General features: G+C 48.6%; 1 protein-coding gene and 1 long non-coding RNA gene across 2 annotated transcripts in view; both read left to right on the forward strand.

Moving 5' to 3' along the window:
* LOC141551855 (uncharacterized) overlaps positions 1-14,733 on the forward strand; it is a 38,130-nt gene extending 23,397 nt beyond the window's left edge. Inside the window, exons 7-9 of the mRNA XM_074284130.1 lie at positions 668-751; positions 1,151-1,784; positions 10,998-14,733. Coding sequence (XP_074140231.1) covers positions 668-751; positions 1,151-1,784; positions 10,998-11,851 — 1,572 coding nt within the window. The 3' untranslated portion in view covers positions 11,852-14,733. The remainder of the gene's footprint in view (positions 1-667; positions 752-1,150; positions 1,785-10,997) is intronic.
* LOC141552958 (uncharacterized) lies at positions 7,072-10,519 on the forward strand. Its single transcript, XR_012485258.1, has 3 exons — positions 7,072-7,167; positions 8,347-8,441; positions 10,126-10,519. It is a non-coding gene; the product is annotated as an uncharacterized LOC141552958 (long non-coding RNA).
* Positions 14,734-16,675: the final 1,942 nt, after the last annotated feature.

Raw genomic sequence — 16,675 nt, forward strand, 5'->3', positions numbered from 1 at the left:
CCATCCTTCCTCCCTTCTTAACTTCTTTTCTTCTTTCCTCTGTATCCCCTTCTTTCTTTTCCTTCTTTCCTTCTTCCCTTTTTTCCTTCCTATCTTCTCCCCTCTCCCCAATAAAAGGGATATATTTGCAAGTTATTAGTCATTAATTCTTTGTAAATGTTTTTTTTTTCATTTCCTTAGTTCATTCAAATGCCAGTCACTTATATGCTACAGTAAGGATTTGTTCATAAATCAAACATTCATCCCTTTAATACTGCCCTTGGAAATAATCTAATAAATAAATAAATAAATGTAAATAATTTAATCTTGAGTTCATTTAAATGTATTTAAATGTAAATGTATTAAATGTTATACCATTACACATAATATATACTGACAAATGAAACTATATATTCCCCCACCCTCACCCCTAAGGAAGCAAGCAGGAGAAAAGTTATGAAGCCTGTGAGCAGTACCTAAAAAATGGAATAGACAGTATTAATCATCCCCTTCCTTGTGCTTTCTTTCAGGTAATAAAAGAGTTATTCAGGCCCAGAAAGTCTGCACTTCAGAGAAAGATTATCAGTGTAATAGCTGTGGGATGACCTTTCTAGAGTACAAACAACTTGCCCAACATCAGAAAATCCGTGTCGGAAGAAAACTTTATGAATGTCATGACTGTGGAAAGTCCTTCCTGGGAAAGTCTAAATTTATTGTGCATCATCGAATTCATACTGGAGAAAAACCTTTTGGATGCGATAAATGTGGGAAGGTCTTCTGCCAGAACTCTGACCTTATCCGACATAAAATTCATATTGGAGAAGAGAGTTATAAACGTAAGGAGTGTGAGAAGACTTTCCTTGAGAGCCCAGCACTTGTTCGACATCAAAGAATTCATAAAAGAAAAAAGCTTTATGAATTCAGTGAACATGAGAAAACCTTCCATGAGAGTAAAAAGTTTGCTAAATCTCAGAGAGTCCATACAGGAGAAAAACCTTCTGAATATATGGACAAGGAATTCAATCTAAAAATACAACATCAGAAAACTCATATTAGAGGGAATCCTTGTGAATTGAATAAGAGTAGGAAGACCTGTGATAACTCAAAATTCCCTGTATGTGAGAGAATTCAATCTATAGATAAATCTTTTAAATGTAATAAATATGAAAAGGTCTTCCACCAGAGGTCAGATCTTATGCATCATCAGAAAATTCATGTTGGCGATAGACCTTTTGAATGTTCTGAATGTGGGAAGGCTTTTCGCCTCAGGAAACAACTCATTCAGCATGAGATAATTCATAGTGAAGAAAAACCCTACAAATGCAATAAATGTCAGAAAACCTTTGGCCGAAGCGCTCAACTTACTGTGCATCAGAGAATTCACACTGGAGAGAGACCGTATGAATGCAGTGAATGTGGGAAGACCTTCAATGAGAACAAACAACTTACTGTGCATCAGAGAATTCACAGTGGAGAGAGCCCTTATGCATGCAGCAAATGTGAAAAGGCTTTCCGTCTGAGAACCCAGCTTACTCGGCACCAGAGAATTCACACAGGAGAAAAGCCCCACAAGTGCCCAGAGTGCGGGAAAACTTTCCTCGAGAGCTCCTCTCTCATTCGACACCAGAGAGTTCACACTGGAGCCAAACCTTACGAATGCCCAAAGTGTGGGAAGGCCTTTCGCCAGAGCTCGCATCTGACTCAGCATCAGAGAACTCACACGGGGGAAAAACCCTTTGAATGCCTCAAATGTGGGAAGGCCTTCACTGTGAAGACACACTGTACTCGACATCAGAAATGTCATAGATGAGAGACGTCTTATAAATGATCTAAATTGAGAAGTTCTGTCCATAGGAGTTAGCTAATTCTCCATCCATGTTATGTGTAATGGTATAATGGCAGACAATTTACTCTCATATGTATATATATATATATAAAAAATAATTATTCTCAGGGGAAGATAGTCCATCTGAGGACATCAATGCTTTCTTTACCTCAGGACATTCTTACTGGACAAAAACCCTGTGAAAATGGAAAGGCCAAACAAAGCACACAATTCACAGTGGAGAGAAACATCAACATAATAGTTATACTCAGAACTTTTGAGAAAATAAAAAATTAAATGAGGAGCAGAGTATTGGATAGAAGATGTATCAGTGTGTTCAATATGGAAAAGCTTTCCAAAAGAATTTTTAAACCCTGTATATCAGAGGAAATTTTCTTAAAAGTGGTGACTATAGAAGTCTTCGCAGAGTGTAAAATTTAATCCATATCAGGAGATTCACAGTGAAGAAACATCATGAAAGTGGGAAGACCTTCTTCTAGTACCAACTTCCTTAGCCTCAGAAAAAAGAAAACTATCAACATGGTGATTATGAAAAGGCCATCAGAGACAGCAAAAATCTTAATGAGTATCAGAAAATTCATAATAGAGAGAAAACAATATTATATTGAATATGGGAATACCTTTATTGGAGTTCAAAACATATTCAACATCAGAAAATTCACTGAAGAAGAAAAAATGATCCTTGCATTTAGGAGAAACTTTCCATCACACCTCTCATTTTAAACATCAGAGAATGCTGTTTTCAGATGAGAAACTTCATGAGTATAATGAATTTAGGAAGACTTCCCAGAAATCACAATTTTTCTTGATGCAACTTGCTCCACCACCTGCCCCCCCAAAAAAACCCTCATAATGAATAGAATGAATGACTTCATTGCAGGAAATACGTTCTTTCAGAAGCAAAAATCTTAAAATGTTAGAAATCTAGAAAATCTTTTATAAAATATAAAAGAAATAAAACTGCTAGTAAAATGGCAGCTAGATGATACAGTAGATAAGAGCCCAGGGTCTGGAGTCAGGAAGGTTTGAGTTCGAATCTAACCCAAGACAATAGTCATGTGCTCAGAGCAACTCAAGTTTGCCTATTTGTAAATTTGCCAACTGTAAAATGGAGAAAATAGCAGGATCTGCTTCCTGGAGTTTTGTTTTTGTTTTTAATAAATCAAATGAGACATTATGTGTAGAGTTTTTGTAAACCCTAAAATGTTACATAAATTATAGCTATTATTGATACATATAACAAAAGACCAATAAAAGGCTATGATACTTTAGGCAGATAAGTTAATTAAATGAAAATAGTTATTTAGCAAGTTTAGATACTTGTATTGATGTTGGATATTAATGTTTAACAATAGTTAATTTTTAAAATCCCTACATGGACTTGGAGGGCACCTTAGAGATTGCTTTCATTTTATGGATGCGTAAGGGCCCTTTAAATGGGCTGCGCCACAGCGCATCATTGAGGCCTGGAAGTAATTTCTGTGGATATTAGGACTGCCTTGTAGGTGGGATCCTGTCCATTTTGAGATAGCTTCGTAATGGGTGACTCTCTCGCTGATTGGCTGTGGGTGTGACCTCACAGGCCCTATGTAAGCCCACTGCAGGCAGCGGTCGCTCTCTTTAACCTGGCCTTCTTCACCCTGGCTTCCTAGCCTGGGTGGCCAAGCCAAGATGGATAGCCAAAAGGGGTAAGGGTTTTAGTAGTGAACACGTGGGTCTTCTGACCAGGTGTTCACTAGGGAACCAACAAGTCAGGGCATCAGTCAGGGCATTATGTGAGTAGGTATAATAAAGGCTTTTAAGATTACACGTGGCTGTTCTTGAGAGCACTACCGGTTATTAAGCTATAGATTCAAGAGATTGTGGCCAGGGACCTTGGAAGGCCTCAGAGGAGGCGAGCCGGGTAGAGTTTACACTGCAGAGGACAGTGGTCAAAGGTCCTCTGGTGGGTCTAGGGCAGACTAGTAATTGTAACTGCCGGGAGAGCACGTTACATGGATGAGGGAAGGAGAGTCCAAAAAAGTTAGGATTCACACCCAAGCCTTCAGAATCCAAAAGCAAATTGTCTTTCCTTACCCCATAGTAGGAAAGTGCCTTTACCTTAGGGGACAGAGAATCCCTGCTGCAAGCATCTTGGCTGGCATCTTTCAAATCTCTGAACCCAAGATGGTTCTAGCTTTGCTCTTTTTATCTGCTTGAAGAAGTAATGGGCGGAGCTCAGGTTAATTCCTAGAAGGCCAGATTTTTGGCGGGCTTTATCCAAGCCAGCTCGGATCCAGTGGGGGGCTGGGTACGAGCCCAGACTAGTTTGACCAGATCTTGTATCAAAGTCCAAATCCCAAAGGAAGTTGTAGATCAAACAAGGAATACCAAAGGGGCTACCTACCGCCCTCAACAAGCACATATGTTAATTATACCCAGACTATGATGAACATGGGCAGACAGGGTCCGTCTTGGCAAGGGACTTCTAGAGAGAGTCGGTGATGTTTTCAGTGTAGAAAAATAGGACATCTGAGAGCCCAATGTAAGCAAATAGATACAGTGAGAAAATAGGGTGAGAGAAGACCTAAAACTCTATGTCCAAAATGCAACCCAGGCTTCCAAGGGGCCTCAGAATGTAGATTGACCCAGAGAAATGAGAGGCGTGGCCCAACTCCAAGATACCATAGAAAAGACAGGCGGGGCATGATGGCAGCTGACTTTACACCCAGAGAGTCTTTAGAAGTTCAGGACTCTGATGCGATGAATCAGTAAAAAAGCAATCCCATGGGAGAAAGAAATTACAATCGGGGAGAATACAGGCTTTTTTAACCCAACAGAAGGGCAGTGTCCAGTGCAAACTGCTCCAATGTAATTGCCAGATAATGAGAAGAGATTTAGAAAGTGGTAAATAGAAGGGACCATATAGGTTAACTGCTTGGGAGAGAGGGTTTGCTTGTATCTCAACAGATGGAGAAGGAATCAGATGGGGAGAGACAGAAAAAAAGAGGAAAAACCTCAAAACAAAGAAGATCTAAAAACATTGAATTATTGCTATTCTTTGAGATCAGACACTATTTAGTTCCAATGTCATCTAGCCCTCATTTGTCCATATTTTCCACAGGAATAATAAGAATCGCTGTCAAATGTACCACCAAAATCTAGGTGAAAACAGATCAAAGGACAGAAAAAAATGTACAGTTATCCAAAAATAGAACTGCAGTGTCTGAGACACCAGAACCCCCTTCCCAACAAACAAACAAAACTACTGGAAACAAAGTAGTTGCCCGTTGATTTTGGGATATCCAACACAAATTGCATACATTGGTTGTACATTAATGACATATTACTGAATTATAAGAAAATAGATACAAAGAAATCATAAAGGAAGAAGACTTGAACGGATGTAGAGGGAAGTAAGCAGAACCGGGAAAACAAGTGACATAAATACAAAGTATGCATAGAAATCACTACAAAATTAAATTAACTGCCACTGATTATGATGATCAAGTTTGAGCCCCTCTCCCCACCTACTAGTTCCTTCCCTGTTCCCTGTAATCACAGCTGTCTCCTCGACTCTTCGTCCCTTCAAAGTATCCTCCTAGCTCTCCTCCACTCAGTTATATTCATTCCTTGAAAAACATATCTTCTCCGTTGTCTCTGCTTTTACAGATTTCTCCCTCTGTAACTGAGCCTCATGTCTGTTTGAATGAAACTCCTCCAAATCAGCAAAGACTTCCTCAGGGCCTAATGGCCTTTTTCTCACTCTTCTCCTTGGGCCTTTGCCGCGCCTGGATTCTCTATTCCCTCGCTTCTGCTACCTGCTTGACCCTCAGTCTCTCTTGCCTTGTTCCGCGCCATGTCCTCGAGCCCTGGCTCTGTGCTGGGCCCTTTTTTATCTTCTTTCTCACCGGCTGATCCAAGGGCCAAAGTGGTCATTCAGGGATTTCAATACACAGAGACCCTGCCTCATTTCCAAGTCCCAATCCCCTATCCCGATCCATTGCAAGTTTGATCTGCTCCGCAGGCCCCTCAGCCTCATTCTGTCTAAAACAATTCCCCTTTCCACAAGAGCCAGGCTTCATCCCGTCACTCAGCCCACCCGTCCAATGCACGCCCGGTCTGGCCGGTGCTCCCAGCTTCTTTCAGACCTCTTCCCTTCTCTCCAGGCTCTTCCCGGCTCAGGCACAGACTGTTATAACGGCGCATTTGGCTTCTCGGCCAACCCACTCTCCAGATCAACACCAAAAGGATTTTCCATGGCGGAGGTCTGCCCCTGGCACATCACGCCCCCCCCAACTGCTGAGGCGGCCCATCTATCAGGGTGCCGGTTGCGTTCATCTGTGTGCAGTCTTTGGTTTCCTGGAGGGGCTTCTCCCCCCTCTCCAGGCTGCAGCCCCCCCCCCAGCCCGAAGACAGCGCCTTCTCTCCCACCCTTCGCTTCGTCCTGGCTCATTGAAAAGTAGCCTCTTGGGGGTCAGGGACGCGATTACTTTGCTCTTGTGTTTGAGTTTGCAGCCGTCGGCCCAGCGCCTGGCATACCTGAAGCACTTAATAAGTGCATGGTGCCTGACTACGGGGAGGGACTTTTCTTGGAGCTTGGTTTCCCTCACGCAATATCAGGCATACATCAGGTGATTAACCAATTCACGCTGATTGGTTTGGAAGGAGGGAGATCACCGGCGGCCAATATTGCCCGAGGCTGGATTCCACCGAACTTTTCCTTAATCTCCTCTACAAGAGCCGGGCCTGGGCCCGGCCGGGCACACAATATGCACTTCATGTTTGCGGCTGCCGGCCGCTTGGCCCTTCTCCCCCCGGGGAGGGCTCAGCGCCCTCCCGCTGGCCCTCCCCGTGGTCCTGGCCGGCACCTCCCCTCTTGCACGTGCCCGTAAACAGGCGGCACTCCCTAAATGCTCGCTGCCCCTTCCTGGTCGGTGCTCGGAGGCCCGTTTGCATTTCCTCCTCCCGCGCAGGCTCTGCCTCCCCGAGCTACCATAGCCTCGAAGCCAGCGACCGGCTTCCTCGGACACTTCTTCCAGTAGAAAAAGTTCAGCAGGTGCTGGGCATGCGCACCGCCCACCCACCGCTGAACTACATTTCCCAGGAGTCTTTTCCTTTCAAAGTTGCTAAAGCTTCCCTCCCTAGCGCAGTTCCCATGGAAACGAAACGCCAGTCCACGAAATCGAAGATTCTTTTTTAGATTGGAAACTCCAATGGAGGAGGCGGGAGGAAAGTGGGGGCCCATGTCGTCACTTCCGCTTTGCCTTCACCATCCTCGTCCCGCTTAGTGCCCGCCTCGGGTCTGCTCAGGCCTCAGCCGCTGCCGCGCCACCAGGTCGGACCCCTGCGTCCTGGCCGGGGTGAGTCAGGCCCGAAGTCTGAGTACGCGGACAGAGCGGGACTCCCGGCGCCTGGTTTCGGGGGAGCAGGGCGGGGAAGGATTTTAGCTTGGAGTAAACTGCGCCTGCGCGATTCACTTCGCCTTTCCAGTCGGAGCCACGCCCTCTCAGTGAGCGGGTGTTGCCATTGGCCAGCGTCTGGGGGCGCGACCTGAGAGCCAATCAGCAGCGCCTCTGTTCCCTCGCCCCTCCCTGCGCGTGGCTTCCTTCCCTCTGCCCTATGGGGCTCTGTCCCTGTTTGAGCGGGAGAATGCGGGTCCCTGATCTTTGACCTCGGCCTCTGTGTGATGGGGCACAGAACCCCGCCCCCCAGCGTGTCTCCCCCCTTGCACTCTAGAGCGGAGCGTCTCTGACCCCTCCATTCTCCCCATCTTTCTCCTGCATGGGATGCAGCCCCGCCTCCTCTCACGTGCCTCACCTCCAAAACGTGTGTGTCCCACGTGGCGGCCGGAGGGCTTCAGCCAGGGCTGACGGGACCTCCGGGGCGAGCCTTGATGTCTTTGGGCCCCGGGCTCTGCCGTTGCTTTCTCCAGGGGTTAGGGCCCGAGAGGGGAGTGCCCAGCGCAGGGTCAGACCGCGGGGACCCTCCCGGGGGGCTTCCCCAGGCCTCCAGTGGGCCAGAGGGCTCCTAGAGCAACAGGGCCAGTCTGGCTGTGTGCGTGTGCCCGCGGGCACGGGCGTGCCCAGCTGTGGGGGGGGGGGTGTGGTGTGCACATACGGGTAACTGTGGGTGTAATTACATAAATATGAAGATTCAAGAGCAGCTACAAAGGGAGGGGCCTGAGGGCTCCCCGGGGGTGCCCTCTGCTCCCTCCTTGCCGGGCCTGGCACCAAGCAGAGCCAGGACCCCTCAGTTTCCAATCTCTAGCTCCCATTTGTGGGCCGCAGTAATAATAGCATTGGGCATTTATGGAGCGCCTGCTGTGTGCACGACCCTTTCCATGGCTGATTCGCTTGGATCTCAGCCTTGGAGAGGGTGCCCTCCTGTCCCCACTTTACAGTGAAGGAAGCCGAGGCAGGCGCAGGCCCAGGTTCACCCGGCTAGAAGGTGCCTTGGGGACTTGACCGGAGGCCAGAGCAGCTAGCTGAGGGGGCTGGGCCTGGACCCTCCCCCAGCACTTTCCCCTTTTCAATGAGCAGGACTGGCGCGTCCAGAGGCCCCATGCTCTTCCAGCTGGAGTGAGGGGAAGCCCCTTGGATGCAGGAGGGAGCTGGCCCCAGGAGCTCCTGTGCAGGTGAGTGAGAATCCCTGGGCGGTGCCAGGGTATTTATGGGTATTGTGACCCCCGAGAGACCCATAAGGGAGGGGCTGCGGTTCCCACAATAGGGCTGAGGGAGGCAGTCCTGCCGCTGGCAGGATTTGCACTCCGTCTTTCTAGCACCGGCCCAGTGCACTTCCCTGTGTGCCAGTCTGCCAGCCCCATGTGGCCCACACCATCCCAACCTGAAAATGTAATGGTGGTGCTCAACAGCAGAAACGAAAATACAAAAAAACTCACTAGTGAGTTTGACATCCTACTCTGTGCCCTCACTTGTCCCCCAGGCACAGACAACCTGGTGAACCAGGGGCAGGATATGCCCTCTGAGGATCCATGCCCAAGGGGCATCCCAGGGGGGAAGATGAGCGGCTTGTATAGTGAGGCTAGAGCCTTTGGGACGGGCAGTTATGGAGCCAGGGCCAGGGATGAAATCAAGAAGACCCGGGTGTGAGTCCTTTGACATTTACCACATGACCACAAGCCAGTCACTGAGCCTCAGTTTCCCTCTCTATAAAATGTGCCTTACTTTTAGGATTCTGTGAGGCAAAAATGGGATAAGGTGAGAAAATGAAAGCACGAGGTAAATGTCGATTGTCATTTTAAGAATAATAGTAATAATAGTTGGCATTTCTGCCTGGCACATAGTAAGCACTGCATACGTGCTTATTATTATTATTCCTACTAAAGCGTTTTACAGATGAGGACACTGAGGTAAATGGAAGTGAAGGCACTTGCTGAGGTCACCTTTGTACTTGGGTTTTCCTGACTCCAGACCTGGCAGTCTGTACCGTGTGGTGCCCCCTGGGAACCCCTGATGACCATCTTCTGGCCTACTCTGATGCCTGTTAGCCAAGCCAGAACTGAATTTTTATTTTGAATCAGATGTAGTTCATTTTGCCTTTTAATGTAGTCTGTCTCTTTTCCCTTTTATTGGGGAGTGACTTCCATTTCCATTTAGCATTACATTTGTAGGGTTTGCATGTTCTTTTGCCATTTTACCAGGAAAAAAATAAACTTTTATTATTAATCCAGACTTAACAAAACTATTCCCAGTGCAGGTCCTCTGGCTCATATGAATAATCATGAGAGTTATTTTAACTGGAATTCTAGGTTCCTCCATTTTATATGATTCTTTTCTCTTTGTTTCGTGTGTGTGTATGTGTGTGCACGTGTGTTTGTTTTACCTCCCTTCTGAAATAGAGTACTTTGCATGTTATTTTTTATTAAAAATAGGTTACTATATGTTTTATGCCAGGAGGTTTATTTGTTGTTCTTAGATTTCTTTTGAATTAATCGCTCTCATCTTTTCAAAATCGTTTTCCATCTTCTGCTTTCCCAAACCATACTGAGTTTTGTTAGATGCCGGCTATCCAAAGACAAAATGAAATGCAGTCCTGGTGTACTCTCAGGGAGTTCCATGCTACCGGGAGGATTTTGTTTTCACCAACCTTGTGATTTAATGGGAATTCCCAATGAGGAAACTCCCTATAGTGAAGCAATGGCACCTTCTCTGTAACTTCCATTATTTTTTCTAAGATTACAAAATTTCCTTAATAGAAAAGGAAAAATACAGGACTAAGGGCAGTATAGTTCCCTTTCTCTTGAAAAGAGGAACAGGATTATCAATTATCTATCTTTCTCTCCATCTTATTGTTTCCAGGTGATGAGGCAATGCTTGGAGCCAAGGAATCTGCCCACATGGAAATGTCAGTTGAAGAATCATCTCAGAAAGTATGCAGCAGGGATTCTCTCTCCAGCTCCAGGTTGGGGAAGCAGAAGACCAATGAAGACAAGTCGTTGAGGCAAGTTTAAGGCAGCTGATGGGAATCTCCAATAAATATGGTGAAATCTTTTCTCTTAGATCAGCCTTTTGTCCACATTCACCAGTGTCAGTGGGAAAGGATCTCCATAAATACGGCAGGATCAGTATTTTGTCCATGGTCACCGGTGTCAGTGGGAAAGGATCTCCATAAATATGGGGCCCAGAGGAAGAACTTGAGAGGTTTCTCAGAGCTAGGTAAAGATGCCAGATGATGATGCTGATAAAGTAAAAGAGCGAGTGTTGTTGCTTATCATTATTATGAATATTTTCATAGTAATTGGGGGTTTCTCATTAGAGTCTCACAACTACCCTGAGAAGGAAGTGCTATGATTATTCCCATTTTACAGGTAAGGAAACCGAGACAAGCAGAGGCCTCCCTGACTTCAAACCTCATGCTTTCACCATTATGCACCAAGCGGCCCAGTTATGCACACAAATAACATTTCAAGTGGAATATCCACGACCAACTAAATTTGCAAACTGTTTAAATTAGCCTCCAAGAAATGAATTGACTAACCCATGTCGCCATGAATTTGAACCCTGACCTTCAAGCTCCAGATCCTGCAGTTTTTCCATTGCACTACAACCCTGAAACTATAATTCACCACTTATTTAACAAAATAGAATACACACTAACAGGAAACCTAATGGAAATCATTAATTGTCTTTGACCCACAGCTCATCTATTCCTCCTCCTCACAGGACTCATCCTGGAGAGAAGCCCCTTAAATGTGGTGAATGTGGGATGGCTTTCCGCCACAACTCGCAGCTTTCCCGGCACCAGAGAATGCACCCGGGAGAGAAGCCGTACGCGTGCACTGAGTGTGGAAAGGACTTCAGTCGGAACACGCAGCTCTCCCGACATCGGAAGATCCACGTGGGGGAGAAGCCGCATGAGTGCGATGAGTGCGGGAAGGCCTTCCGGGAGAGCAAGCAGCTCTCTGGGCACCAGAGGGCCCACACTGGGGAGAAGCCCTACGGGTGTGGCGAATGTGGGAAGAGCTTCAGCAGCAGCACGGGACTCGCTAGGCATCAGAGGATCCACACGGGGGAGAAACCCTTCGAGTGCAGGGAGTGCGGGAAGGCCTTCCGGGAGAGCAAGCAGCTCACTCGGCACCAGCGGATCCACACCGAGGAGAAGCCCTACCGGTGCGATGAGTGTGGGAAGGCCTTCCGCTGGAGAACGGAGCTTACTTCCCATCGAAGGATCCACACCGGAGAGAAGCCGTACGAGTGCCGCGAGTGTGGGAAGGCCTTCCGCCTGAGCGCCCACCTCATTCAGCATCAGAGCATCCACACCGGAGAGAAGCCGTACGAGTGCAAGGAGTGTGGGAAGGCCTTCCGCTGGGTCACGGGACTGACCTCCCACCACAGGATCCACACGGGAGAGAAGCCCTACGAGTGCAGCATCTGTGGGAAGGCCTTCCGATGGAGAACGGTTCTGACTTCCCACCACAGGATCCACGTGGGAGAGAAGCCATTCGAGTGTGGTGAATGCGGGAAGGCGTTCCGCCTGAGCAAGCATCTTATTCAACATCTGAGAATCCACAGTGAAGCCTTTTGAATGGCAACGCCTCGTAAAGCTGATGAACGTGAAGATTTCAGCCAGGATACCGCTGAAACATGGAGAATTCAGGCTTTTGGGGTGAAGAAATCCCCGCTTTGTGCCCCACGTCAGCTGGTTGGGTGCTTTTTTCCCAGGTCTTTAGACACCTGCCTACCCAATCATCTGCACTACCGATGGGCACTTGCTTCCTCGGCCATCTTCAGAAACGTCATCCCCTTTCCTTCTGACAGACAGGAGGAAGTGTTCTTTGTCTTTGCTGAAGCCAAGTTGCCTGCCCCATCTGAGGCCCTTCTCTCTCTGAGAGTCTTCTTCCAGGGGTCATGGAGGTCACGTGTGTGTGTGTGTCTGTCTGTCTGTCTGTCTGTCTGTCTCCATCCCTCTCTCCCCCCCCTCTCTGTCCCACCTGCCTTCAGATTGATCAGCCAGAATGAGCTCCTTCAAGCTTGGTTTCCTTCTCCACCTTTTACTGAAGTTCCTTTAGCAGAATCTTTTGTGAGATTCTCATCACTCAGTGCATAGGCTTTTGATGGGAGGGGCTCCTTTTCCTCTTGTGCCCTTTGACATGGCTGCCCACTCCCTGGCTCTAGCTAAATGCTCTGGCTTCCCCTCCTCGCCCACTTTCCTCCTCCCACGCTGGGAGCCATTCCCTCTGGGTCACTTCCTGGTTCCCGCTGTTATTCACATGCCCTTGAGTTTGGTGCCCGGGAATCTGTCCTTGGTCCTCTATTCCAGTTACTCTCTCTTTTGGAAATCTCATTCATTATTTTAGATCAAAGATTAAGAAAAAAAGTCATGATTTGCAGGAGTCTGGAGAAGGGACAAAGTGGCTGATGGCAGCAGCCAGGAAAACTCAAGGCATGGAACCACTGTATCTTTAGGGACAGTTACCAGGTTTACGCCTGGGGACCCACTGAGCCTCTAGTGAGTGTTTAACAATTGTTCGGGACTGGGTTTGGTGCTGGGGATATCAAAACACCCCCTCTCTTTCATCTTTCACATCCTGGGTCTCCCTGTCCCTGCCAATGCCCTAGAACTCTTCCCTCATGGGGGATTCTGCTGAAGAATTGTTTCCTTCCTGGCCTCCTTCCAGTCTGTGCCTCATACTCTGCTGGTCTAATCTTCCTTAAGCATAGATCTAAATTTGAGACGTTTTAAAAGTAAAGCTATTTTTAAAACATACGCATAATTTTCAACATTCACCCTTGCAAAACCTTGTGTTCCAAATTTTTTTCTTCCTCCTTTCTCCCCACTTTCCTTCTCCCCTGGATGGCAAGAAATCCAATATAGGTAAAAAAAAGGTGCAATTTTTCTATATGTATTTCCATAATTCTCTTGCTGCACAAGAAAAATCAGATCAAAAAGGAAAACATGAAGAAAACAAAATGCAAGCAAAGAACAATAAAAAAGGTAGAAATGCTATGTTGTGATCCATATTCGGTCTCCACAGGCCCCTCTCTGGGTGCAGAGGGCTCTCTCCATCACAAGACCTTTGGAACCTGTGTGGTACAGAAATGGTGAGGAGTCACCATTTAATAAAAAAGCTGGAGAGAACTCTAGAGAAAAGCAAAGTTTATTGTACATTCTCCGGAGAAGGGCCTCCCACCCTTCGAGCAGACAATGGAAGAGAAGAAGGGCCTCCTGTGGCCAGGACAGCCCCTTTAATCCCTAAGGCAAAATGCCCCCTCCCACCACTGACCCTCCTCCTCATTGGCTGAGAGTCTTACATTCTAAACGCGAGATCTGCCCATGAAATTGAACTTGACCAATAAGCACATAGTTGCCCATATTTGGCTGAAATAGGGAGATGGTATCATGGGAGGGGACCGCAATTATGCCCTTGACTCGAACTTCAGAGTCCTTCAGGCCTACTCAAACACTGAAGTAGATGAAGCCTTACTCGATTTTCACAACTGTCTTGAAAGATCTCACCTCATCTCATTCAAACCGGCCTGAATCACCTGGCAATTGGAAAGAGCCCCATCATCAGAATTGATCCTCATATAATCTTCTTGTTGCCGTGTACAATGATTCTGGTCCTGCTCATTTCACTCAGCATCAGTTCCTGTAAGTCTCTCCAGGCCTCTCTGTAGTCACCCTGCTGCTCATTTCTGATAGAAATAATATCCCATAGCATCCACATGCCATCATGTATTCAGCCATTCTCCAATTAATGGACATCCATTCATCTTCCAGTTTCTTGCCGCGACATGAAGGGCTGCCACAAACATGTTTGGACACTTGGGGCCCTTTCCCTCTTTAAGATCTCTTTGGGATATAATCATAGTAGAAGTAGTGCTGGGTCAAAGGGCATGCACAGTGTGATAGCCCTTTGAGCAGAGTTCCCAACGGCTCTCCAGAATGTTTGGATCCATTCATAGCTCCACCAATAATGTATCAGTGTCCCAGTTTTCCCACATCTGCTCCAACATTTATCTATAAATTTGAGAGACTTTCTCATCCTTTTTACGGAACAATCCTCGTAGTCCTTTGGCCTTGAAGCTATTCCCAAACCTCACTGCCAGCCTCGTCTCACGCCCTACATCCAGCGACCCAAGACCCCTCATAGGTCCCCAGAGACCCCTTTGGCGCCTGCCCCTACCTTCACACTTGTGGATCTTGGGACTGGAACTCCCTTCCCTAACATCTCCACGTGGCTTTAAGAGTCCGTGATACTCAGACGTCATCCTCAGCCCTCGGATCTCACTGGGCTGTGGGTTATTTCTGTGCAGCATCCACAGCTCTGGTTTCTCTGTGGGAAACTGATTGTGGACACTAACTACATAAAATAGAAAGTATTTGGTTATGTGCTAAGTCCCAGGGATACAAAGAAAGTCAGAAACGGGGCCCCAGCCCTCGAGAATCTCATGATCTCAACTCCCCAGAAGCTTGTTCCTTGTGAGCATCATGGCATTTGCAGTGTTAGGAAAGCCCAGGAAAGGGCTCCCCTTTTCTAGGGTCTCACCATCAGGGGAGCCTGGGGTGCCGTCTCTGGGGGGAGGGCACTCAGCTCTCACCTGTGGCGTTTGCAGGATGGCCACATCCCCAAAAACCGTCCTGGCGGGTGGCTAAATCAAGTGGTAATGGATGGGCCTCCAGCCCATTGGGGAGCCCATGTCCTGCAGGTGGGATCAGCACGTCTCGGGGGCCCAGAGATGGTTGAAGCGGGCTCTGTGGAGCGCTCGGACACCACAGAGGCCGAGGTCATTCACCACATCCCGGGCCGGCACTGGCCGTCCTGATGTCTGGTCATTGGACCTTGCCATGCTCCTCTCCCAAGACTCATCCCTCTGCTTGAGTCCAGGGTCTTCCCCTGCCACCATTCTTAACTTCCTCCATCTTTCACCTGGCCCTCCTGCTACTCAAGCGCGGTCACTCCTGAAAAGCGGCCATCCCCACTCACTGCCTCCGTTCTTCAAGCCTTGGGTGACCGTCCCCCTTTCAGGAGAGGTTCTTTCCCTCATGGCTTTGCTCCCACCCCCCACTCCTGCACACTGGCTCCCACCTGGGTCTGTGTGGCCACCTTCCCCAGCTCCCCTGGTCTGGTTGCCCCTTTGTTGACTCAGCACTCAGAGCCCACTCAGGGAGCAGGGCCCCCCAATCTGTCCCCCTCCCTCCAGTAGTCGTCTCCTCCATGAGCTCCCAGGGATCCTTGGGTCATCTGTCCATATTGAGTGCCGCTTGCTAAGATCCCTCTGCTCGAGTGTCCCATAGGTTTCCCAGGTGTCTAGACCAGGCCTGACCCCCCAAACCTGCCTGTCAAACCCCACTTAAGGCTTGAATCCTTGCTGCCTTCTCCTTAAACTTAGTCTTCCTGTTCTGCCGGCACAATGCCCCAGACTTCAGGCCTTCGGAGGCACGGCAGAGCGGCATGCGGGCAGGCCGGCCCAGGCCCCTGCACCCAGGAGCCCCAGGAAGAGCTGTGCCCCGGGATGGATAGCCACCGCTGGGGATGCGGCTCTTGGGGAGCGTCTCGGCGTCAGCCCCAGGGGCAGATTGCCCACAGGCGGGTACACTGAGGAGCCTGGGAACCCTGCCTTCCTCTCCCCTCAGATCACCGGCCTTGCCCTCTGTCTGGAGCTAGAGCCCAGCAAGCACTTCTGGGGCCCCTTCCCCACCAGCAGCTACTGAAAAGGTCCTGCCATCAAAGTCCTTGGAACAAATGGGTTGGTGGCAGAAATGGGTATTTTGTCAGTGAAGATGATGCTAAGAAAGGCTCGTGGCCAAAGTCTGCCCTGCTGCCATACCCCGCGGACCCGGGACCTTCCGCGCGCGTCCTTGCCTTCCCCTTAGAATGTGAGCTTGGACAAGGCAGGAACGGGCCCCAGAGTGATCCCGGAATAAATGCTTTTTCATCGTTCATCTCTTCTCCAGCCCCCCTTCCCCTGCAGCCCCTGCCCCGGCTCAGGAATCTTCCCATCACACTCCCCCTCACTCCTTTCCACCCACCAACCCCGGGCTGCCAGAAGTATCTTCCAAAGCAGTCTGGTCACGGCGCCCCCTACCCTACCCCCCAGCCCCCCAACCCCCGCCCCAGTGCCTCCCACTTACAGGGGAAAAACAGCTGCCTACAAGGCCCTTCCCACTGCGCCTCTAGCCTGGGTCGGGACTGGTTCCATAATCTCCCCTTCGGGGACTTCCCAGTGATTCTGGGGTCCTGGTTCCCCGCCTTTTGTGCCTTTGCCCAGGCTTGGAATGCCCCCCAGCCTCCCTTTACGAAGCCCCACTTTCTCCCCAAGATTAGCTGGTGGGTCCCAGGGGTCGAAGCTCCCCAGGCCCTCCGGTGCCTGGTCCCAAGTCCTTGTGGGCAGGAAGCTCTCGATG

Source organism: Sminthopsis crassicaudata, chromosome 1 (assembly GCF_048593235.1).
Source record: "Sminthopsis crassicaudata isolate SCR6 chromosome 1, ASM4859323v1, whole genome shotgun sequence".
Lineage (NCBI taxonomy): Eukaryota > Metazoa > Chordata > Mammalia > Dasyuromorphia > Dasyuridae > Sminthopsis > Sminthopsis crassicaudata.